The sequence below is a fragment of the Plecotus auritus genome, assembly GCF_963455305.1.
Source record: "Plecotus auritus genome assembly, chromosome: 5".
NCBI lineage: Eukaryota > Metazoa > Chordata > Mammalia > Chiroptera > Vespertilionidae > Plecotus > Plecotus auritus.
The window spans coordinates 38,149,411-38,174,737 of NC_137776.1; the positions used below are offsets into that span (position 1 = coordinate 38,149,411).

General features: G+C 51.2%; 1 protein-coding gene across 1 annotated transcript in view; it reads right to left on the minus strand.

Annotated features, from left to right (window-relative positions):
* Positions 1–25,327, minus strand: part of ANKMY1 (ankyrin repeat and MYND domain containing 1) — a gene marked incomplete at its 3' end in the record, with an annotated part of 41,193 nt that overhangs the window by 13,737 nt on the left and 2,129 nt on the right. The window contains exons 2-12 of the mRNA XM_080671157.1: positions 24,745–24,931; positions 22,531–22,674; positions 18,971–19,443; positions 17,261–17,477; positions 16,713–16,877; positions 12,576–12,976; positions 9,751–9,922; positions 8,380–8,520; positions 7,858–7,998; positions 5,545–5,652; positions 3,900–4,031 (exon numbers count right to left, since the gene is read on the minus strand). Of these exons, the coding sequence (XP_080527283.1) occupies positions 3,900–4,031; positions 5,545–5,652; positions 7,858–7,998; positions 8,380–8,520; positions 9,751–9,922; positions 12,576–12,976; positions 16,713–16,877; positions 17,261–17,477; positions 18,971–19,443; positions 22,531–22,674; positions 24,745–24,931 (2,281 nt within the window). The remainder of the gene's footprint in view (positions 1–3,899; positions 4,032–5,544; positions 5,653–7,857; positions 7,999–8,379; positions 8,521–9,750; positions 9,923–12,575; positions 12,977–16,712; positions 16,878–17,260; positions 17,478–18,970; positions 19,444–22,530; positions 22,675–24,744; positions 24,932–25,327) is intronic.

Here is a 25,327-nt window from a genome sequence, read left to right on the forward strand (position 1 = left end):
TATCTTCTATCATTGAAACTTTGCAGCCTTGAGTGGAGTACTAGGCTGGCAAGGGCAGGCGGAAAGCTTGGCTTCCTCCATTGCCGGGGAAACCCAAGCCTCCCGCCTGCTCTCCGTGGCCATAGCCATCTTGGTTGGGTTTATTTGCATATTCACTCCTGATTGGCTGGTGGGCGTGGCTTTTGGGTGTAGCGGAGTGATGGTTAATTTGAATATTACCCTTTTATTAGATAGGACTAGAGGCCCGGTGCATGAAAACTCATGCACTGGAGGGGGGTCCCTCAGCCCGGCCTGCCCCTTCTCACAGCCAGGGAGCCCTCAGGGGCAGGAGGTGACCCGGTGATCAGGGGAAGGCGATGCCCTCATCACACCTCTGCTGCTGCCACTGCCGGCAGCACAAGCCTCGGCCAGCCCTGGTTACCTGAGCCTCGGGCGGCCTTGGGTGGCTGGGCAGCTGACATCTGAGGCTTGCCTGTGCCTCGGGCTGGCCCTGGATGGCTGGGGGGCAGAGGGGACTGGAGGACTCCAGAGGCAGGGCTGAGGGGACTGGGCACCACCATCTTGTGGCTGTGGGCACTGCCATCTTTGAGGGTGTGGCAGTCAATTAGCATATTCCCTCCTTATTGGCTGTGGGCACCGCCATCTTTGTGATGGCATGAGGGTCAATTAGCATATTCTATCTTTATTAGAGAGGATTATTTATCTTTATTGTTGAAAGTATTGTAAATGTCCCCTTTCCCCTCATTGAAGCCCTCCACCCTGCCTGTCCCCCAAGGCCTACTGCATGATTGCCTGTGTCCATGGGCTATGCATATGCGTATGCATATAAGTTTCTTGGTTAATCTTCCCTCCCCCGCTTCCCTCCGATATCCCTCAGTCTGTTCCATGCTTCCATGTCTCTGGATCTATTTTGTTCATTAGATTCCACATATGAATGAGATCATGTGATACTTGTCTTTCTCTGACTGTCTTATTTCACTTTGCATAATACTCTCCAGATCGCTCTATGCTGTCTCAAAGGATAAGAGATCCTTTTTTTTTTTTTTTTTTTTTTTTTTTTTTTACAGCTTCAGAGTATTCCAAGGTATAAATGTACCACAGCTTTTTTATTCATTTATCTACTGACTAGTGACCTGGTGCACAAAATTCGTGCACATTAAAAGGGGATTAATTAGAGGAAATAATTTAATATTGCTATTTGCCCTTTCTCTATAATAGAAGTGTCAGAGATGAAAGAAAATTAGTATAATGTATATGAAAACCTTCCTCCTATCAGAGTCTGGGGCTCACCACGGGACCCAGAGTCAAGTCCCCACCCACCCACATGCACCTCGAAATCGCGTGAGACCCAGACCCGGCCAGGCCCCCACCCTCACTCATTGGGCTAGATCCAGACCTGGCCAGTCCCATCCTTGTCAAGCCCTGCTGGGCAGGGAGCATAGCCTCAGGTCTCCTGGCCCCGGGGCCAGGATGGGGGCGTGGCCTGAGGTCCCCTGTCAAACCCTGCCTGATGGGGGGGCGCAGCCTGAGGTCCCCCAGCCTGGCGCTGGGGCGGGGGGTGCGGCCTTAGGTCCCCCAGCCTGACTCCAGGGCAGGGGGTGCAGCCTGAGGTCCCCTGTCAAGCCCCATGGGGGCGGGGGGAGGGCGTAGCATCAGGTCCCTGCTGATTGCTTGTTAAGGCTCCTTAAGGGAACTTGACCTCAGCTGTGGGTGCAGCCATCTTTGTGAGGGAGTAATGGTCAATTAGCATATTCCCTCTTTATTAGATAGGATGGGCACTTGGGCTGTTTCCAGATCTTAGCTATTATAAATAGTGCTGCTATGAACATAGGGGTGTATATATATTTTTTCTGATTGTTATTTCGGGATTTTTAGGATATAGTCCTAGAAGTGGGATCACTGGGTCAAATGGCAGTTCCATATTTAATTTTTTGAGGAAACTCCATAGTGGCGGCACCAGTCTTCATTCCCACCAGCAGTGTACTAGGGTTCCCTTTTCTTCACATTGTCACCAGCACTTGTCATTTGCTGATTTGTTGATGATAGCCCTTCTGGCAGGTGTGAGGTGATATCTCATTGTCATTTTAATTTGCATCTCTCTAATGTTAGTGACAGAGCATTTATTCATGCGTTTCTTGGCCATCTATATATCCTCTTTGGAGAAGTGTCTATTTAGGTCCTTTGCCCATTTTTTTACTTGGATTTGTCTGTCTTCCTTTTGTTAAGTTATATGAGTATCTATATATTTTTGGAAATTAACCCCTTATCAGATGTATCACTGAAAAACATGTTCTCCCATGCAGTGGGCTCTCTTTTCATTTTGGTGATGGTTTCTTTTGCTGTGTAGAAGCTTTTTATTTTGATGTAGTCCCATTTGTTTATTTCCTCCTTAGTTTCCTTTGCCCTAGAGGAGATGTATTGGCAAACATATTGCTATGAGAGATGTCTGAGATTTTGCCGCCTATGGTTTCTTCTAGAATTTTTATGGTTCCACAACTTACATTTAAGTCTTTTATCCATTTTGAGTTTATTCTTGTGTATGTTGCAAGTTGGTGGTCTAGTTTCTTTCTTTCTTTCTTTCTTTCTTTTTTTTTTTTTTTTTTTTTTTTTTTTGCATGTACCTGTCCAATTTTCCCAACACCATTTATTGAAGAAACTGTCTTTACTCCATTGTACCAGAAATCAATGGCATTTTTATATGGCCATAATTAACTCTCAGAAAGAGAAACTATAAAAACAATCCAATTTATCATTGCAAAAAAAAAAAAAAAAAAAGATACCTTGGAATAAACTTAACCAAGGAGGTAAAAGACCTGTACTAGGAAAAACTACAGGACATTGAAAAAAGAAATAGAAGGAGATACAAACAAGTGGAAGAATATAACATGTTCATGGATAGGACAAATTAATATCATTAAAATTTCCATACTACCCAAAGCAATCTATAGATTCAATAGGTCCCTATTAAAATACCAATGGCATATTTCACAGACCTAGAACAAATACTCCAAAAATTTATATGGAACCAAAAAAGACCCCGAATAGCCAAAGCAATTTTGAGAAAGAACAAAGTAGGAGGGATCACAATACTGGATATCAAATTATACTACAAAGGCATTGTAACCAAAACTGCCTGGTACTGGCACAAGAACAGGCATATAGATCAATGGAACAGAACGGAAAACCCAGAAATCAGCCCAAGCCATTATGCTCAATTGATATTTGACAAAGGAGGCAAGATCATACAATGGAGTAAAGACAGTCTTTGCAGTGTTGATATTTTTATAAGTGGCTTATGATACACAGGTAATAAAAACGTTTTAATCATTACAAGTGTTGGAAGTATTTATGAGAATTGGATATATTACATGAGGGGGTATATATGTGGGTGATCAATGTTTTGATCTCAGAGCATCTAGTTTTGTGTCTATTGGTGAGTGCACATCACAGTGTTCGCTTCTTGGTGGGCCTAGTGTGGAGACAGCCCAGCTCCCAATCCCTGCCTAGGATGCAGCTCCCCAATCCCTGCCTAGCATGTCCCTTGATTAGGATCCCTGGTTGATGCCCATTTGACATAGAAAAATCTAGAATCCTGCAACCAGACCAAAACCATAGCCCATGTCTTTCCTTAGAAAAACCAGGGGACTTTTGTCTGGCCTGTTGAGTGGCTTTGCCTCTGCATATATTTTAGATCTATACATCTTAAAAGGCAAGAATTTCTCACCCGTTTTCAAGTATTTGGAATGCTGAGGCTTGAAGAACACAGAGAAATACCACATGAAGCTCCGCCTGCTGGGAATGAGGCCAGACCAAGGGTCCCACAGCCCCCAGGCCCAGGACCCTGGGTCGCCCCTTCCCACTTGCCCCTCTCAGCCAGCCCCCCACACCCGCTGCCTCACCAGGCCCAGCCTGCTGTTCACACTCCTCCGGTGCTCGTAGGCGATGTCGCAGGCCACACACAGGGCACTGCCCAAGCCCTTGGTCAGAAGCAGGTTGGGGTCAGCGCCGTGGGACAGCAGCTCCTTCACAATCTGTACACAGACAGACTGTCAGTGCCACCAGGTCGCTCCCTCCACTGGAGGAAGTCCCGGAGCGAGGCCACTGCAGCACTGAGTATAGTGGTGGCCAAGCTGGGGCTCACTGAGGCCCCCCACCCCGGGCATTCTCCATGGCTCTCGCCCACAGGTTCCACTGCTGCAGACTCCAAGGACCACTGGGGTGGGCACATGGTGGTTCCTTAGGGGGCCTGCCATTCCGCCCAGGAGCCTGGCTGGCACCCTGTCCGCACACTGTCCTGTCAGGCCCTCATCCCTGGGAATAGTCTGCCTCTGCCCCGGGGCACCTGGGTCTTTGACCAGACACAAAGTGGGCCACATGTCCCTTGTTTCCTACTGTGTCCCCAGCTGCCAGCCTAGGTGCCGTCCGGGAATCCAGGAGTAAGAACAGCTACGGAATGCCAGAGAACTAGTGTTTGTCTCTCTCCAGAGCTTTGTCCCTCGGAGCAAGCTCTCTTTGCTACTACGCCTGCCTGTAATATCCGGCAGGAGCAAGTGCCCATATGACTTGTTGAAGGAAGGAGGGAGAGGAGGCGGGGCCCCTGCAGAGGTACCACAGAAGCCCCACCTGTGGCCACTGGCAACAATGCCTTCAGCTTCTTTAGGCCTCTGCTAAAAAGTCCCCTCACCAGAGAAGCCCACCTGGGCAACCTGCTAAAGTAGCCTCCCTCCATCATTCTCCATCTGTCCTTGATCTTTATTTTCTCCATAACATTTATTATTACCTGAAAATGTGTCACACTGGACTATGGTCTGTCTTCTCCAACCAGAATGTAACATCCTTGAGAGCTGAGACTCTGTTTTACTCAACACCTGATGCCTAGAGTGGCGCCTGCCTGGCGCACAGTAGGTTCATCCAAATAAAAGGATGAACAGGTGCATGGGATATAGATGGGAGGAGGGAGGGAAGGGAGGGAGGGAGGGAGGGAGGGAGGGAGGGAGGGAGGGAGGGAGGGAGGGAGGAAGATTGGTGATAGATGTAGAATGAATGGGTAAAAGGATGGGTTGGTGAGTGGGTAGATGGGTGGATAGATGGGTGGGAGGATGAATAGATGTGTGTTTGGGTGTGTGGGTGCATAGATGAGTACATAAATGTGTGGAAGGTGGATGGATTGATGGAAGGAGGGTAGATGGGTGGCTGGCTGGCTGGGAGGATGGTGAATAAACACATTTCTTGGCAGCAGCAGAAAGTGGGAACTTGCCAATGTGCCTTTCCCAGAGCACAGATGAGTCATTGTCTGGGACAGGCAGAGCTGGGATCTAGACCCCATGAGGAGACACCCACCCAGCTGAACCTCACGTCCCTGCTTACTTCTCTCCTTAGCCTTCTCTCTCTAATGAGCTCCATCCCCATGGGAGGTGATCCACGCCCCTTACACCATGCTGCCTTCGTGCCACTGCCAACAACACCAACGCCCAAACACTGATGGGGAGGGGACACTGGAGGAGAACATTGCAGATGTCCCTCAGGGATTCAGAACATGCTCACCAGGTCGTTCCCACTGGCGATGGACAGGGAGAGCGGGGAGTGGCCGCCCCACAGCAGGCTGCTGTTGGCTTTGTGGGAGAGGAGAAGGTGGACGACATCCCTGGCGTACTGGGTGGGAAAGGCAGAGGACAGCAGGTTAAGAGGCCCAAGTCTCAAGTCCCCGGAGCACCTGGCATGGATCATTAACTCAGACGTCCTGAAATCAACTTCTATTTCCTCCTCCCCAGCACCTTGCCTGGCACAGAGAGCTCTGAATTCTAGGTTGATGAATGGTGGGTAGGTGCGTCAGTCCTCAAAGTGAAAAGATGTTTTCTAAACATTCATTATTTCCAATTAAAAACAGGAAGGTCAAATGATGGGTGAATTAATTTAAAACTTGTTTTCAAAAGAAGGGGAGAGTCAGGATTTTATGACCATCACGGTAGGTGCAGAGCAGGTGTGGCCAGAGGAACGTGCCCTTCACCAGGGCTCAGGGTCCTCTAGGACACAGCAAGTGAAAGAAGCCCAACCGACCCTGCCGGTGTGCTCAGTGGTTAGAGTGTCGGCTCTCAAACCAGAGAGTCGCAGGTTCGATTCCCAGTCAAGGGCACATATCTGGGTTGCAGGTTCAATCCCTGGACCCTGTTGGGGTGCTACAGGAGGCAACCAATCCATGTGTCTCTCTCACATCGGTGATTCTCTCTACCCCTGCCCTCCCTCCCTTCCATTCTCTCTAAAAAATCAATGGAAAAAATATCCTTGGGTGAGGATTAACAACAAAATAAAATGAAACAAAAAAGGCCATCGGGCTGAAAGGAGACCTTTAGCACCGGAGGGCCACTGTACCCTTCCGGCCCTTCCCCTCTGGAGAACCCCGATTTCCCCTCCGCCCCCTCGTTTCCCAGAACTGCTCACAAGCAGGACTGCTCCCCTCCAAGCCTACTCCCCTTTTCGAGCCTCACTGGCCAGGCCGAAAAGCTCCTGGGAAAGCTTCCCCAGCCCTTCTCTCCCCCGGGGGACACAGACGTGATGGCTGGGCGGCCATCACCACCTAATGATGATGATGCTTCTGTCTTCCAACTTTGCTTCCCCGCAGCTTTTCCCAACCTGAAGTCAGCACAGAGAACACAGGTGTGTGAGTTGGAAAGCACTGTGTTCAAAGCCCAGGCTTCGCACTTACTGGCTGGGGGCCTTGGCCAGCCTGCCTCTCAGAGCCTCTCTGTCCCCATTCCTAATGTAGGCTCATGGCACCCCTCAGAAAGTTCTGGCAGGATGGTGGCCCAGGCTCAAGGAGGCTTTGACCAGAAGGAAGCTCTGAAGCAGGGAGGCCTGGAGGTGCCTCCCACCACCCCTTGCCAGCGCTGCCCAAGCGCCACCCTCACGCAGGCCCTTGCACTCTCATGTCAGGACGGCATGCATGGTCATCACCCTATTCAGTGGCAAACTGCCCATGCTACAGCCCTGTGAGGTCAGCCATTGGTGTCATTTTACAAGAGGGTAAACTGAGGCTCAGTTTACTATGTGCTCAGCAGCTTACTGGTCTGGCCTACCTTGGCCACTGTAACACAAAGCCCACACCTGGTTCCCAGTACCCCTGTGCCCACCCTGGCCATTCGGCCTCCTCATTCGAGGAATTAATCCCAAGGCCCATGGGAGGCAGTGTTGCAGTGCCAAAGGGCCCTCTGGGCTCTGCAGGACCCCATCCCTGCGGGAAACCAAGTCTGTGGGTGACTGAGACACACAGCCCAGTTCCAGCGCATGCCAGCCACACCCAAATATGTTTGAGCAGGCACCACACAGAGAAAGTGATGCCACAACATGATCCATGTGCTTGCTGACACGGGTGTGGACGTGTATCCCATGTTCTGTGTTCTGGAACAGCGCTTCCACGCACGAGTTCCAGGCAGGGCCTGCTGACACTCTCTACCATGCTTTAACCTAGTGGATCCCATTTCACTGTGGACAGGACCCACTCATCTGTTCTGAAACTCACTCAGGCAGGATGGCCTGAGGCCAACATCCCAAGGTCTGTCCCCTCAGCCCAGCCCGCCCCCCCACCATGGCTGCTGACTCACCATCCTGCCCCAAAACACCCAGCTACACAAATGCACATGCACTACCCAAGCACACATGCATGTGTACATGTGTGCGCATACATGCACATATGTGCTGGCCTGTAAATACAACTCACACAGCCATGCCAACATACATGCAGGTACGTGTGCACGCACAAAAACATGCATGTGCACACTTATGTAACTGCACTCGCGTATGCACACCCAGGGCACACACATGGGCACACAGCTCCTGACCACGCCAGATGGCCCTGCTTACCCTGTAGTTGTCCTCCCGCTCACAGGCCACGTGCAGAGCTGTCCTGCCCCCCTCTTCAGGGATGGACATGTTCACGCTATTGTAGATGCTGGGCGGGCCTACTTCATTGTTGAGCTTCATGCTTGAAGGCAGCAGCTCTGGCTGTGTGCAGACAGAGGGATCAGGTCCTGGCCTCAAGCCTCTCCTCAAGTTCTCAGAGACCTCCACCTGCCTGACCAGGCTGTGCCAGGAGCCCCAGCAGGTACAAGCTCGCATATAGATGTGCTCACACAGAGGAGCAGGCTGCCCTCCTCCTCAGACTGTGGATCTGAAGCAGCTTCCTGTGAAACCCTCTCCTGTGCGCATGCCCCAAGCCCTCCCCTCCTGCTTTCACACAGGTGAGCTACACATGTGCTGTTTTGGGGTGCAAAGAGCATCAATCAACCTCTATAAGGACAAGTGAAATTTTGAACTAAATGGACAACACTGCAGAGTGACCCCAGGCTCCCTAGTGCCCCCTCTCCCGCATGGCAGATGACCCACCTTGCTCAGTCTGTACACATCGTCTTGGTCATTTGCCCTGGCATCCACATCCGTGATGGCGTGGAGCAGCAGCTCTGTTATCTTGACACCCTCCTCCCCGGGAAGGGCAGCTGCAATGTGGAGGGGGGTCAGGGCCCTCAGCTGCAGAGGAAACGCAGGAGGAGTTAGGGTGAGGTGATGCTCCCCAGGGTGCCAGGGCCTGTCCAGGGTGAGAGCCCAGGCCAGTCCTAGAGTGCCACGCACAGCACTGCCCTCTCACCATCCCCAGGCAACATTCAGGACAAGGAGGCCTCCCACACAGACCATGGACATGTCCGTTCCAATTCATAAGATGTATCTGTCTGCCCGGGCCACAGACAGGAGCACAGACCCCGGTGCCAGCTTCATTTTAAACCAACTGTCCCTGCCTCCCTCCAAGAAAAGCCCATCTTCCCTGCCAGGTGCTTTTTCAGATGCCACTGCAGACGGCCATACAGCTCCCGATGCCAATCCCTACCCGAGGCCTATCGTCCACCCACAGCAGCCCCTGGCATCGGCTGAGAGAATCAATGGAGGACTGTCTCTAGGATACCCATTCAGCACTGACCACATGGAGACGGTCAGGGGGCCTGGTCCTGGAGGAGGCACAGCCAACTCAGAGAGATCCCAGCCAGGAATACAGGGTGCACCTCGGGCCAAGGTGGAGGACTCGCCAACCCTCCACACAGGACCCGTGGGAATGGGAAAGAGCCCCTGGAGAAAGGCTGGAGGGATGCTCAGAAACCACTGACATCAGTCCGCTGGGCATAGCGAGGAACTGGGTGTTCTCCTGGTTCCAGTAATACTGGCAACTCAAATATTTCAATAAAGCGAAACTTCCATTTGAAGATGAATATCAATAATTGATTCTTGATTTGGGATGGATGGATGGATGGACAGATGGATAGATGAGGGTGTCTGTGCCAAGTTTACAGTCTGTAACTTTAGTCAGTTTTAAAGATGGAGTCCAATCAGTAAACATAAAAAGCTATTATGAATTATCCCGGGTCTTACACAAATTCTACTTTCCTGCACTACTTTATCTTATCCTCAGAAGAAAAGGAAAGAAACGGCCTGGCCAAGGGTCTGAAAAGTGAGACCCATCTATCCCTGAAAGTAATGGCAGAGGCCAAACAAAACCGCCAGCCATCCCATCGACACCCTCTAAACACAACAAAGGGCCTGCATACAGGTGGGGGCTCACACAACCAGAGCAGAAAAACAGGTGGTAACAGTGAGGTTCAAAACCTATCGCTCTGACCTCACGCTAGGAGCAGTCCTCTGAAGCCCAGCCCCCGCCTTGCTCCCGCACCTCTGGCCTACCTCTGGGGGCCCTACCTCTGGGGGCCCTACCTCTGGGGGGAACTGGATGTCGGTCCTGGCACCACTCTCCAGCAGCAGCTTCACCCCGTCCACGTCCCCGGTCTTCACAGCGAAGAACAGGACCTGCATGGGCACGCGGCACAGGTTGGGGTCAGCGCCTCGGTGCAGCAGGCGGTTGATGGTCAGCCACATGTTTCTGTGTCTGAAAGGATCAGTATGACATGTCACATGCTGGGGGAGAGGCACAGGAGGCTGTCTGGACAGCACCCCCAGTTGGGACAGGTGCTCCCCAGTGGAGGATGCTCAGACACACTGACCTCATGGTGCCCTGAGCCCCAGTGGTGTCCTGCCCTCCCAAGACCTCCGGCCCCTACACGGGAATAGAGCAACCCATCTCACCAAACCACCCTAAGCGAGCCAGCCTGGGCAAGTGCAAGTCCAGCTGTGGCCCTGCCTGGCACTGGCCCTCAGGGTCACTTAGCCTCACTGAAGTCACTGTGTGTTGGCGTGTGAGGTGGGGACCAGACCACCCTTCTGTGATGGCTTTGAGGTGATGACAGAGAGTACCTGGAACACCAGGGTTTGAGGTTGTACCATGCACACCAGACATGTGCACACTCACATCTGTACATACAAATGCATACCACACACACACATAAACACACACATAAACACACACGCAAATACATATATCACACCACATACACAGTGACTCACACACCACATACGCACACACCACACCACATACACACACTGACACATACCACACACACACAAATACATACCACACCACATACATATACTGAAAAATACCACACACACACACATACACAAATATATATCACACCACATACACACACTGACAAATGCCACACACACATACACAAATACATACCACACCACATACACACACTGACACCACACACACACAAATACATACCACACCACATACACACACTGACACACATGCACACACACACATCTCTTATCAGGGGAAGATGGGCTGAGACCTGGGCTTGGGGGTCCCAGCTGGGTGGGCTTGGACAGCAGCCCTGCTGGGCAAGGAGAAGAGCAGGGAGGAGAGTGGCTGTGCTGAGGAGCTGAGCCGGTGGCAAGAATGGCAGAGGGCAGCACAGAACCAGGGTGGGGTGGGCAGGAGGACAGTGGAGAGACCAGGTCACTCTAGAGCAGTGGTTCTCAAACTTCCTGCTCTCAGGACCCCTTTCCACTCTTAAAATTCTCTGAGGACTCCAAAGACCTTTTGTTTATGTGGATTCTATTCATCCATGTCTAATGTATTACACATTAAAACAGAATTTTTAAAATCCTTACTGATACATTTAAAAAGTAATAACAAAGCCATTGCATATTAACATGAAATTTTTTGTGGAGAATATGTATCTAGCTGCACCAGAACCCCCAGAGGGATCCTCCGAGTGCTCCTGCGATGTCGGGACTTGGTCATGTGGACAGACTGCCTCACTGAGATCGTCCCCAGGTGGACGTATCATGAACAATATGCGGTGCATGTAAATGCTCCAAAATTCTAATTCCTACTTCAAAGCTGGGATGTCATCACTGTCAACAGTGTCAACTGTCCTTAAAGCGAAAGCTAACTGTTAAGAGAGTGAATGACCACCATGTGCCAGCCAATCATGCTGTCAAGTAAACATGGTGGCCATGGGGAGGGCTGGTGACTTTGTGCTGCTCAAGCCATTGAAGTGCTTTCCCTCCAAAACCTTCCAACTGTGGTTGGAGGCAGACGTGCTTCAGGCATCCTCCCCACCTTGTCACACAGAATGTTAAGAGGCATGGGCTCATGGTCAAGATGTAATAAATCAGCCCTAGCCGGTTTGGCTCAGTGGATAGAGTGTCGGCCTGCACATGCCTGGGTTGCAGGTTTGGTCCAATGTGCAGGAGGCAGCCAATCAATGATTCGCTCTCATCATTAATGTTTCTATCTCTCTCTTCCTCTCCCTTCCTCTCTGAAATCAATAAAAACATATTTAAAAAAAAAAAAAAAGATGTAATAGCCCTGGCCAGTTTGGCTCAATGAATAGAGCATCAGCCTGCAAACTGAAGGGTCCCAGGTTTGATTCCGGTCAAGGGCATGTACCTTGGTTGCAGGCACATTCCCAGTGGCGGTGTGCAGGAAGCAGCTGATTGATGTGTCTCATCAATGTTTCTGACTCTCTATCCCTCTCCCTTCCTCTCTGAAATCAATAAAGATATATATATATATATATATATATATATATATATATATATATATTTTTTTTTTTTTAAATGTAACAAATCAGTCATTTCTGTGGTGTCAGCAAGTGCAATTCCAAATGAAACCAGCATTCTATTGTGCATGTGTTGCATGGGTGAAGTAATGTCACACGACCATGTCACATGACCATCACATAACTGTCACACAAGTCACATGACTATCACACAGACTTAGGATTACTATGAGAATGATTTTAACCATGCAGATTCCCTGAAAGGGTCTGAGACACTCCAGGGGACCTGGGACACAATTTGAGAACCACTGGTCTAGACTATGAGGAGGGGAGCGGGGTACATCCATGGGTGAGTGTATGGGGGTGAGTGTGTATGAACCCGTGTGGTGCCCACTGCCCATGTGCCAATCTGGGACACATTCCTGGACTCCCTCCTGCCTGTCCCTCAGAATCCATAGGCAGGCCCCCCAGTGCCAAGCCACCAGAGAAGTCCCCCCTAAGACTCTTAGAGATCAGGCACAGGCACTAGAAAACATCCCCTCCCAGGGGAGCAGGGAAGTGATGCTAAGGCTGCGACTCACCCTGAATGTGACCCTCAGCCCTGCTGTTCACACACCAGCCACCTACTTGATCATGCTCCATGCCATCTGCTTCATGGTTCCTTTGTCAGAGATGACCTCACTGGAGGGCACCTTGAGCATGCTGTAGGCCCTGGCGCTCTTCTCCAGCATATTAAGTGACAACTCGATGGAGTAGTTCTGCATGCCTAGGTTAGACTCAAAATTGGTCTCACTGCTGCTGCACTGCGTGCCCTGGTCCAAGCTCTCCAACACATCTTCCAGCTCCTGGCCCTGGTCACTGATGCTGACGCTGCTCCTCGGCAATGTGGACTCCCACTTCTGGGGGCTGTCCCTCTGGTCGGTGGACTTCTGGCTGTCTGGGGTGGGTACCAAGTCGTCATTGAAGGTTGAGTCTGAGTCATGGAATGCGAAGGAGTAGTTTTGACTAACTGAGAGTTTTTGAACTTCCTTTGGAAAGCACTAAAAAATATATCATTAGAAGGGAAAAGATTAGCGTGGCAACCCCATTAAATACCTTCTTTCCCAAGGATCTCTGCTCATGGCCGAAAGTGGCCTTCACAGGACTTGGGCTGACAGTGCTGAGACAGTAGTGCCCACGTGCCTTCCCTAAAATCCACAGAGAGGCAGCGAACGCCTTGGAGGCACTGCACAGACCTGAGCCATACAGCATCCACTGGCCATGCATGGTCACAGCACACAGAGCAAGACCCTTCCAACACCAGGCATATTTAAGTGTGAAGACACCAGAATAAGACCATAAAGTGTCTCCCCACTGGCTACACACTGAAGTGTCAACCAAGAGTCAGTGGCACCAATTTACCTCCAACAGGAATCCCCAGTTTGGGGTGGGGTGAAGAAAACTTTATTCAGAGCAAACAGCTCAATAGTGGTACAGCACAGCTGTGAAAAAACCACCACTATGAAGCTTATGCCAAGGAAATGCAGACAGTCTTCATTCTCTAATGCAGTGGTCACCAACCTTTCGGACCTCATGGCCCACCAGTGGCACGCAGACCACTGGTTGGTGACCACTGCTCTAATGGGAAGGGAAAGTGTGTTCTCCAAACCAGAGGGGAGTTGGCTTATAGAGAGACAGGAGTCCCCACCTCTGATCCCTGATTGATCCATCTTCATGCAAATGAGGACTCCAAATCCTTGCAATCTGATTCGTCCACAAGACACTGTCTTGATGGGTCAGAAATAAACTGCTCTGATTGGTCAGTGAAGATGATGGTGGGAGGGTGGGGGCGCACACAGAGGATTAATATAGCTCTGATTGGATTGGAATAGCCTCAGTCCTGTTGGTTGAAATAGGATTCCAGGAACTCCTCTATAAGGGCTGGCTCAGATGGCAGACATGGTACAGGCAGGCAGTTCAGTGCAGAGGCAGGTAGTTGAGTGCAGGCTTCTGACATGCAGTTTGTATGAAAGAACCCTATGTAGAAATGGCTGCTAGGCTCTGATTTTGTTAGTTTGTTTTTTAGTTTGAGCCCAGTTAGCCACCAGGAGCCCTTCTTAGTAGATATCTTCTTTCTCAGGGTCCATAGAAGTGATAGGTCATGGATACATCAGATTAAATAAAGTATGATAATAAAATTAATTCCATCTTTAACACTTTCGTGTGGCTTCTAGAAAATTTTAAAATCATACACAGGGCTCCCGCTTTGAGGTGACACTGTTCTTCATCTGGGCTTCAGAGCCTGCCTTCTCCAAGGGTAGATCGCAGACCAGCATCAGCATTGCCAGCAATGCACATTCCTGGATCCCACCCCACACCTACTGAGGCAGGGATGCTGGGAGTGGGGCCCAGCCACCTGTGATTATTCTTTTCTGTAAATACTTAAGGTTTTGGGGCCTAGGAGTCTGTCTTGACTCCAGCCTTGTGACACAAACCAGCTGCAACAGTGCATAAAGGTTGACATGGCCATGTGCCCACAGCTTCACCTATAAGGACAGTCCTACTCCAGGTGGCTCCACAATCACTCACATTTGTGAGCCACTGTCCTTGGTGCAGTGCAGGGGTCAGAGAGGAGCCTAACCCCACAGAGAGGAAAAACAGCCAGCTGGGATAGAGGGAGGCACACACCTTCACCAACCACATGCAGCAAGCGAACCTGTAAGTCCATTCTCAGGCATCTTCATGAGAGAACTGGGGAAACTGAACACGGATGGATATCAGAGGACATTAGAAAATTCCACTTGATTTTTAAAGCTGGGATAACAGTGTTTGTGGTTGTGTTAAAAAGACAAAGAGAAGATGCGTCTTTAGCTGGTGGAGACACAAAGGGGAGTCTTTATGGCTGAAGCCATCTGTGGGGTGCCTACTCTAACGTGACACCAGCTAGGGCATCAGGCCAGGGAGCGTGGACGAGGGAAGATGAGCCACATGTTGGGGACTTTCATCTGGGTGACAGAACCATAGAAGTTCATTGCACTGTGTTCTTTTGTATATATCTAATATTTTTCAGAAAAGTTTAAAAACAAAGTAAGGGAGTGATTTTTACAAGAATTTAAAGAATAGAATTAAAAGGCATTATGGGCCCAATTCCTTTCATCAAGAATTAATTTACTCTGAGTGTATGAGGTCGCCTCTAGGTACCAGGTCCCTGAGGATGCTCAGCCGCTGTACCCACTGCTCCTTTCTCTGCTGACTCCAGACTCCCCTGAGCCCATATCCCCTGGAGTGACTGTGGGGACCAAGCAGCCCTGTCCATCTGAGAGGCTGCCACTGAAGCTGACTTGGCATGAGAACAAGAATAACCACCATTTCTGTTCATGAGATCACCTTTGACCTTAAAAGTCAGTCGTTATCGTAGTGAAAACTTCTGACCAAGAAAAACTGAGCATGCACACCCATGAGACATAAACTACTGCTGTAAAAACAAAGCAGAAAGGACAGCTTCGGCTTCCAAACCCCCCACTTCCGGTTTTTGGCCTGCATTCTCATCAGTCCTGACTGCTGGTCACAGAGTGTCTGCAAACAGCCTGACCACGTGCCCTTCAGAGTGAGCACAGAGGAAATGAGGAGGCCCAGAGGCTGAGCACGTCTCATCAGGGACCACAGGCAGGCCCTCTGGACAGAAGCCTAAGGCCACCTGGGTGGGAGGCCTCTCTCTCTCCTGCCTGCTGCACACTGGATCTCTCAGGCAGCGGCTCTGGGCTCCTCCCTACACACGCCTCTCACCACCAGGTTGGGCTGGTGGCCTCTGAGCTCCCATGCAGGATTTGAACTTGAGAAACGGAGTTAGAGAAAGCATCTGGTCACCTGAGGAACTCTGTCTTGAAGAGCTTGAAAAGATTGGGAGGAGGCGAGGGATGAATATAGACTCGTTGAGCCACAGGGATGTTTTTCCAGATTGAACTCACCAGCACCACACAGGAGGTCCAGGACCACAACAGGAAGAAGCCGTCACCCCCTCCCAAGGCTTTCTTAGTGGATGTCGGGCTTGGACAATCAGGGTCCAGGGTCTGCCTCCTAGGGATGGGGACCTCCCTCTGTGGGTGTGGCCCCACTGCCCACGCTCAGGAGATGTGGACACCAGGTCTGCCTGCACTGCAGAGAGCCGGCCCCTGCACTGCGACTTGTCCTTGAGTCTGGGCTGAAATGGTGGAGGAATGCCTCCAAGCAGAAAGGAATCAGAGGTTCCACAACAGTGACCCACTTCTGGGCATGGGCATGTGCAACTTAATTATGAGGATTTCATCGCTGTGCCACCACCAGAAGCACCTACACAGACCTAGATGGTATAACCCACTCACACCTGGGCTGTGTGGGTGTCCCTGTCATAAACGCGTCACCGTTGATCAAACTGTCACCCACAAAAACCGGAAGCAGGAGCTCAAACTAGCGCTTATCCAGGGACATTCAGACAGCACCACTATAAGAAGAGGACCATGAGAGGGGTCTCAGGGCCCCAGCTGCTGTGCACGTGGCTGTAAGGACACATGTCCCTCAGAGTCATGGAAGCAAGCTCTGAACACCCTAGTGAGTGTGCAGGCTCTGTCCCTGCTTCCCAGCCGCCGGCCTTATGGTCTTTTCACCCATCTGAACCTGGTCCGTGTTGGGAGGGGAAGCTGGTGGGCAGCTGGGAAGACAGAGAGATGATGGTGGCAAACGGGGGCGGAGGGAAGCGGGTAGGTGGACGATGGACACTAAGCCAGGCCGCTGGGGCCCATGGCTGACCTGGAGCTCAGGCACTGTCCTCTCAGCGATGTTGAGCCTGAAGGACGTGGCTGGGTAGTAGAGGATGAAGCACATGTTGAGAGGCGTGAGGCCCTCATCCGTGCACTTGTTCACGTCAGCCCCATTGTCCAGCAGCAGGTTGACAATGTTAACGTGACAGTGAATCTGGAGGGAGAAGGCCGGTCTCACAAGGACAGCAGGCTCCCTCAGCCAGGGGCAAGACGGGCACCTGATGCTCACATGGAAAATAGCTTCCCCGAGTGAGGCCTCACGCCAGCCTGAACTCCGAGACAGAGATATGAGCTCTTGCTTCGGCTGGGCAAAGGGCATCAAACAAGTGACCGAGACATGAGACCAAGGCATGTGCCCTCACCCTTTCCACTTGACCCCATATCTCCCACTACGAGTCTGGGAGGACTGCGGCTTCACCAAACAGAGAGGGAATGTCCCCCACCCACTTGAGGGTGCCATCACCAGGGGCCTCAAGGGTCAGTGCTCCTGCAGGGCAACCCTGCAGCAGACACAGCATGGGAAGGAGGGATGCTCACTGCGGCTGCAGCGAGCACCGTGTAACCCTGGGCATCGGCCACGTCGGGACTGGCAAGGTTGTCCCTCAGGATCCCATAAATCCAGTCGTAGTTCCCTTCCTCAGCCTTCAGGATCATCTCCCTGGCAAGCCGCTCCTTGGGGCCACGGCATGCAAAGCTGCTCCGGTCCCCCTCCAGGATGGCGCCCATGTTCCAGCTGGAGTGCTCCTTCTTGTTCCTGGCAACACAGGAGCTTCAGTGGACCCAATGCCACCACTGAAGGGGCCGTCCTGAGCCCTCCTTCCCACACTGCCTCTCCTCCTTCTGGGGCCCGGAATGGCTCAGCGCTCCTTCTTCCCCTCCCCCTCAGCCATGGTCAGCATGGATGTGGCACACTGCCTGCAGGTGAAGATGCTCAGGCTAAGCATCTGCCCTGGGCAGCAGTGGCTGCAAGGAGCACACACACAGGTCTAGCACTCAGCACAAGCAACCACATCCCACCTCAGCCCTTTCGTTTTCCTATTTGAGTAAAGGACATGCAAGTCCCATGGTCCATTCACCACACACACCGAAGCCTGTGTGCACATAACCTCCTTCACAGTCAAGAACCTGTGGTTTTATGGTAGCTTCTGTAACCAATAGTCTTCAATGACTGACTACAGGCTCAGCTGATATTTGCATGATGAATGAATGGATGCATCAACAGGTGAAGAAGCAGATGGATGGGTGGATGGGTTGATGGGTATAGATGAATGGATGGGTGGATGGATAAATGGATGGATGGATGGATGGATAGATGGATAAATATGGATGGATGGATGGATGGATGGATGGATAGATGAGTGGGTGGATAGATGGATGAGTGGATGGATGGTTAGATGGATGGACAGATGGATGGATAGATGAGTGGGTGGATGAGTGGGTGGGTAGATGGATGAGTGGATGGATGGTTAGATGGATGGACAGATGGATGGATAGATGGGTGCATGAATGGATGCATAAGTAGCCTCCTGTGCTCACAAACATGCATTCTAAGACAGTTTAGTGATATCTGAAGACAATTTAAGAAAGGGATTAAAATATTGAAAATTTTACTTAAGAAATCAGTTTCCCTTTGGTGCTGCTAACTATGGCAGGGCTGTGGGGTAGGGGTTTGGAGACCAGCAGAGCAGATCTCTCTTTTCCTGGCCATCTTTGGAGAAGCCAGAGGCCTGGCCAGCCCCCAGCCCACTCTTGCCCTGCTCCCCCATCCTTGACTCTCTGGCCAGATCCATATTAAGACATCATGGTAATAACAGTCCCTCTCTTTGTGTGGCCCTTGTGCAGAGACTTGACCATCTAATCACAGGCAGGACCCTGCACAGGTCCGCAGATGTGGGGCACTAGCTCTGACCTATACAGAGGAAACATGCACAAGGCCCCATCACCAGGGTGTGACTCAGCTCCATGGGATCAGGAGTTTACCCTCTTCCATGCCCTGGCTCCACTCTCACCAAGCAGACTCCCCCGGAGTAGGCCGGCAGACCTCCCCACCCTCACAGCCCTCCGCATACAACATGTCCCAACCCACAAGCCCTGGCACCAGCCGTCCCTCCCACTCATCATTGGGCTGTGCCAGTCCGTTAAAAAAGAAGCCTATTTATATCAACCTGACAAATACCCCAGGCGCCAGGGCCATCAGGGAGGCATGAGCGGGTCCCCCAGACATCACAGAACGGCAGCCCTGATTACCTGAACTTGTAAGCATGTTTTTGGATTTTGACCATCAAAGGGGTCTCATTTTTTATGAACCACGGTTCTCCGTCCTCAACAAATGGAGGAATATCATGCAGGAAGATCCGGGAGTCCAAGTCTCTTCGGAAAGAGCGGGTAATGGGCATGTGGGTATTGTCGGTGGAGTAGAGGTACACATCCGGGGACAGAGTCAGGTCGTCATCCAGCAGGAACTGCTTATAGTCATAGAAAAATGGGTCCTGCTCCTCCTGCAGGTCCCAGTGCATCGTTTCCTCCTCCGAGAGGCTGATTCTAGCAGGGGAGTGCGTGAGGAAGCCCTCGAACTCGGGGTAACTGCGGATGGAGAAGCTGCAGGGTATTTCCGTGCACAGCTTGATCAGGTGCTCCCGGAACCACAGCCCCACATCCTGGCTGCCGTCGGGGTAGGTCTCAATGCCTGGCCCAAACCGCTCATCTGCTTTGTACAGCCCCTGAAAAACAAGTCCCGCCAGGGCAAAAGGAGGACTCAGCAGGGCTGTAGACTCTGCCACCAGTTTCTTAAAATCAAAAGAAGAAATGTCTTCATTTCCTCAACAAATATCCATTGAGGCTTCCTATGTCCCAGGTACAGGGACCTACAGCAAATGTGTAAACACAGACTTTTTGGTGGAGGATATGGTGGTCAGGGGCGGACGGGACCTTTCTCAGAAAGTGGAGACATGACCAGGGATCTCAAGGTGAAAGTGTGTGGGGATGTCAGGAGGGGCTCATTTCAGGGAACCCCCTGCAGCTCTCACACTGGGGGCCCAGCCCAGGTGCTCCAGCAGCGTGTGGGTGAGGTGCCAGGCTCCAGGTCAGACAGACTCCAGCAGGTGTGAATGAGGAGGAGGAGGAGCTGACCCTTGCTGCCCATAAACCTGGCAGAATGTAGCAATTCCTGGGCCTTTCTGGATGCTTTCACCAGGTATGGAGATGGAACAGCTGGGAAGAACAAATGAGAAACTATGAGTGACAATACAGCCCCCAGAACAAGGGAGTCTGGCAGCACAGTTCCCTGTAGGGAACACAAAGAAAGACTCAGTTCCCAGGGACCTGATCTTTCCTGCAATGGCGTTGATGGATGTCTGGAGGTTGTGGGAGGGCAGAGGAATTTTTATGAGGAAATATCTTGTCATCAGAGCTATAATCACAAATGTAGACTCTGTCAATCACCCGATGGTTAAATAAGGAAGGTGTGTCCACAGATGCTACTTCTTGCAGGTTTTAAATTTTCTGCTTTTGGTATGTGTTGTCAACCAGTGGTCACTGGTGCCAATTCAAGGACAACAGGAATCCCAAATTTGGGTTGCGGAGAAGAAGGACACTTTATTCAGGCTGTGATCTGCTCTGTTCCAAGCAGGCCAGGAAAACTCATCCTTTGGTGGAAAGGGAAAGTGCTTCCCAGAGGTTGAGGGGAGTTGGCTTTTACAGACAGAAGTCCCCGCCCTTGATCCCTGATTGGTCTGTCCTCTTGCAAATAAGGACTCCAATTGCTTGCACTTTGATTGGTTCAAAAGGCACTTTCCTGTTGGACAGAATGGAACTGCTCTGATTGGTCAGTGAAAATGTTGATGGGGATATAGCTGCACTGCTCCATTTAAATGGGGAAAGCCTCAGTCCTATTGGTTGAAATAGGATTCCAGGACTCCTCTATAAGGGCTGGCTCAGATGGCAGAAACAGTGCAGGCAGGCATTCAGTGTAGAGGCTTCTCCCTGAAGTGCAGTTTGCATGAGAGGCCTCTGTGTAGAAATGGCAGCTAGACTCTGTATCGTTGTGTGTATTTTTAAATTTGAGCCCAGTTAGCCACCAGGAGCCCTCCTTAGTAGGTATCTGCTTTTGCAGAGAAGGGAGGGCGGGAGGGAGGGAAAGAGAGAGAAACATTGATGTGACACATGTCCTGTACATGCCCTGACTGGGGGCATGGAGTGAACCTGCAACCGAGATATGTGCCCTTGACTGGGAATTGAACCCTACACCCTTTGGTGCACAGGTTGATGCTCTAACCACTGAGCTACCGACCAGGGCCACAATGTTTATTTTTGAGCAAAGAATCTTCAAGGAAAACATTCTAAAGGTCACCAGCAAACATGGCAAGATCCATGAGCAGGCCATGACCGCAGCACTCTCTGGAGGCCATGTTCATGCTGCCATCCATCTCTCAAGACTGCAAGAAATGAGGGATTGGGTGCTGCCCCGAGGAGAGGGGGCAGGAATATGTATGCATATTTGCTCAAACTTTGTAGGTGCAAAGATAAAACATCAGCAATGACAAGGGAGGGTTTAGGATGTTAGAAAAAAGGATGGAAGCATACTACTCTGGGTGGACCCATTTGCTAGATTTGACTAGGAAAATATCAGTTTGGTACATAATTACAAAACTAAATTAAAGCAAGATTTAACAATAGGCTCGTAAACCATGAAAGCAAAATAGCACAAGTGAATGTGTCTCTGTATCCAGTGGTGGATTAGCCCCAGAAAGGAATCCTTCCATGGGATTTGACCCCACATCCCTGGTGGGACAGGCTGGGGGACAAAAGGAAGGCCAAGGAATCTTGAACTGTCTTCAGAAACTATGATGGTGGTAGTGATGCTATGTTGTTATCCTGAAACCATTACACATATTTTATGAGACAAAGCAAATGAGAAATTTTGTTAATAGTTAGAAACTGAGATTGTTAGGACTAAGAGAAATGTAGGCAGACACAGCAGCAGAGCTGTGAGTGAAAGCCCCACCCTCCTACACTGCAGCTGGAAATATTAGGAGAAATGGGTGATGTCTTTTCTCATCAAGAAATATATTTCTGCCTTAGCCAGTTGCTAAGTGGTTAGAGCACCAGCCCTGGGACTGAAGGAAGGGCTTCAGGTTCGATTCCAGTCAAGGGCACATACTTGGTTGCAGGCTTAATCTCCAGCCCCAGTTGGGGCATGTGCTGGAGGCAACCAATCCATGTCGTTTCTCTCTCTGTCTTTCCCCCTCCCTTCCACTCTAAAATTCAGTGGGGAAAAAATAGCCTTGAGTGAGGATTAACAAAGAAAAGAAAAAAAAAAGAAATGTACTTCTAGATCTACTACTGAAAAGGCCTAAAAATAACAACCACTCAACAAGGCAGTAATGAGCACCTAGACTGTGGTTCCTAAACACTGTGTCCCACCACTAAAGGGACCACGCTCCCCAGACAAACCGTCACTTCTGGTCCAGGATGGGAAATGCATGAAGGATCTTGGAACTACTTGTCACCGCAGAAAGTGAGAAAACGACCCAAACCTGCAGGAACTGTGTCAAAATCTCAAGAGCTAAACCATAGAGGCGCTCCCTTGACCAAAGGTGGGACAATCTGGGTATCAAATAGCATAATAACAGCAAGGGATTGAAATATATCAACTATGTTAAAATCCATGAGCTTATGAAGATACTAAAATAATTAACCATCATTGCCACCTGAAGGGTGTTAAGAAATGGATTTACGGTGGCCCTGCTTCTCACCTGCACATGCAGCCGCCCTGCCCCTCACCCACACTCGGAGCCCCATCCCCTCACCTGAAAGAGCCTTGCCTTCATGTACATAGTGCCATAGCCTTCTCGGTAGCTGAGGTAAAACATGCCAGTGAAACTGGAGCCATCTGGCCACATGTAGGTGCCGAAGCCATGGCGGTGGTCCCGGTAAAACTGCCCATGGTAGGACTGTGGACAAAGAGCTCTGTGACAAGCATGTCTGAGAAGCTGCCCCTCACCACCCAGACCCTTACAGGACCCCTCCCAGCTGAGCCACCATGTCTGGCCAGCATGAATGGGGACCAATAGGGTGATAAACTCTTGGGGTGCCTGGCCACAGGGTCCCCTTCAAGTTTGGTGGCCAACATGACAGAGCTTGGTCACCCAAATCATGCACAGGGAGTGCCAGGCAGTCAGTCCCCCCAATGGCCACGCTCCCTCCTGCCTGGCTCAGGTGAGGGAGTGGAGGAGGTGTCAGAAGTGTCCACACATCCTGAGTCAGGAAGGGAGAGGCCATGATGGGGTCAGTGCCCACCCTGGGTTTAGGCAGAATCTGTCTCCCCTCAGGAGCTCTTGCCTGGGCTCAGCTCTCATCTTGTCTGGCCTCCACTCAGGTTCACAGACATCAGGCTGGCCCAGGAATTGGGGGCTGCCAGCCTCGGGGTCACCCATGTGGCCCTGGGGGGAGGGGTGTGGGCTCTGGCTAAGAACATGGATGTGGCTTTGATTTAAAACTCCTCCATGGATGGGGGCCTCTGTCCGTGTTAGGGGTGGGACTATCAGAGCCTTCCCTCCAATGGGACCCCAGAAGAAACAGAGAATGTGATGTCCGATCACCAGACTCGACTGTCATGTGTCAGACAGTTGCCTTCTGCAGCAGAGGCAGGCTGGACAGCACTCAATTGACTCTCCATGCTCTGCACAAAGGGGATACACTGTTGCCTGCTTCCTGTCCCTTTTCTTTCCTCTGGCAATTGAGATGGCTCCTCATTCATTTGTCAATGGACTGACCCTACTCCATCCCCCAAACATGTGCCCATGCCTGGCCAGCCAGAGGACTCCAGTCCTAGCCTTGATTTGGGTTTGGCCACAGGACCCATCCTCAAGCCAGACCAGGGTCCTGCTGGGATTTTTTCTTCTCTTCCAGGAGTTCATGATACCACCCCTGTGGGCTTGCCAGATGGTGGAAGATCAGTCTTGCTGCCCTCCACCCTATAAAAATGGGGAGAGAAAGGGCCTGGTGGGTCATTAGAACCCTGGACCCAGCCACGCAGAGGACTACGGGACCCCTGCGATGGGCTTCCAGTTACAAGAGCCAACAAGGCCCTTTTCGATTCAACCAGGTCTAATTGAGGTCTGCTGGTTACTCCTCCTGAGTCTGACAGGGCCAGACACTGATGAGCAGAGAGGCCCTCGGCTGGGGACCGCCTGCCTTCCACCAACATTCCACGTGTACGATGATGTGGGGAGTATCAGAGTCCATTCAACTGAAAAGTAAAAACCTGCACTGCACACTGTGTAGGACTGTGGGGCATTTACTAGTAACCATCAGCATGAGAGGATTCTGGCCACGTCCAGCACTGGGCCCATGTCCCCGTGCTTCCATCCACCCCTCATCGGGCCCCTGCACAGACCTAGGGCCTCATCTGACGAGCAGAGCAGACGTGCTCGGTCCTGTTCTTTCAAAACAGTTAACGTGTTCAAGGCAACTGCTGGAGAGTGGCGCACCCTCTGCCTTCTGGCCTCTGGCTCACAAGCCTCCACAGCTATACGAGGGTCTGCTTGGTGGACCCAGAGGTCCCTGCCAGGCCCCTGGCTGTGCTCTCCCTTCACGGGGAGAACCTTGCATTGAGGGGACAGGTTGATGCACCGAAACCGCCCACCACTGTGAGAGGGCAGTCTGACCCCTGAACACCACAATGTCAGTTAAAAGAGAAATCAGCTAAGAACTAAGAAACAAATTTGAACAGGAGTCAATGCTTGAGTCATGAATGTCCTGGTGACCCCCACTCATGGACAGAAACTCAGCATGGGCTCAGGTCCCTGCCTGCCTGCCACTGTCCTGGTCACAGGAGGTCTGGAGGCTCCTCCAAGCTTGGGGCACATTCCAGGCATCTCTTGGGTAGCAAAAATGTTAGCCTGGCATTCTTCCTGTTGCTGGACCATGAGTTCACATCACACCCCTCTCAGAAGAAGAGAGACGGGCCCCGGTGGCTGAGCCCTGGGCCAGGAGGGAAGGAAGCAGTGGAAGCCAGTTACCTCACCCGTAGGCCACGAGAATTCTCCATACCCCAGCTTCATGTCCAGCCCGAAATGTCCTCGGTAGACACAGCCATCCTGCCACTCCTGCACACCTTGGACCAGCTGGATGTAGGTCTCCTTCAGATCCTGCTCCCTAAGGGGGGCCTGGGACTCCTCCTCCTCCTCCGGGACCTCTGGAATGTTCCTGGCGGCATGAAGGGCAGCAAGAGGGAAGAACCGAACTGGCCAGAGGTCTTCAGAGTGACTGTGTGCCGAGAACCGCACTCTACCACACCGCGTCTCCCAACAACCCCAGGGCAAAGGCTGTTTATATCCTCATTCCCCAGAAAGGGAAACTGAGGCAGAGAGAGTATGGTGATTGCCCAGGAAGTGGAAAGTACTGTAAGGCTGTCTAACAAGGGTAATGGTGTGCAGCATCCACCCAGAGCTGGGCAGACACTGGTGGACCAATGGAACAGGCTAAGCAAGGAGAGGGAGCTTCGGGTCAAGAGATGATCCAAGAGCAACTTGAGGGGCAGCAATGGACCCCTCAGAGGAAGGGCGGATGCAGGGGTGAATGGACGCTTGGCAGGGGCAGAGA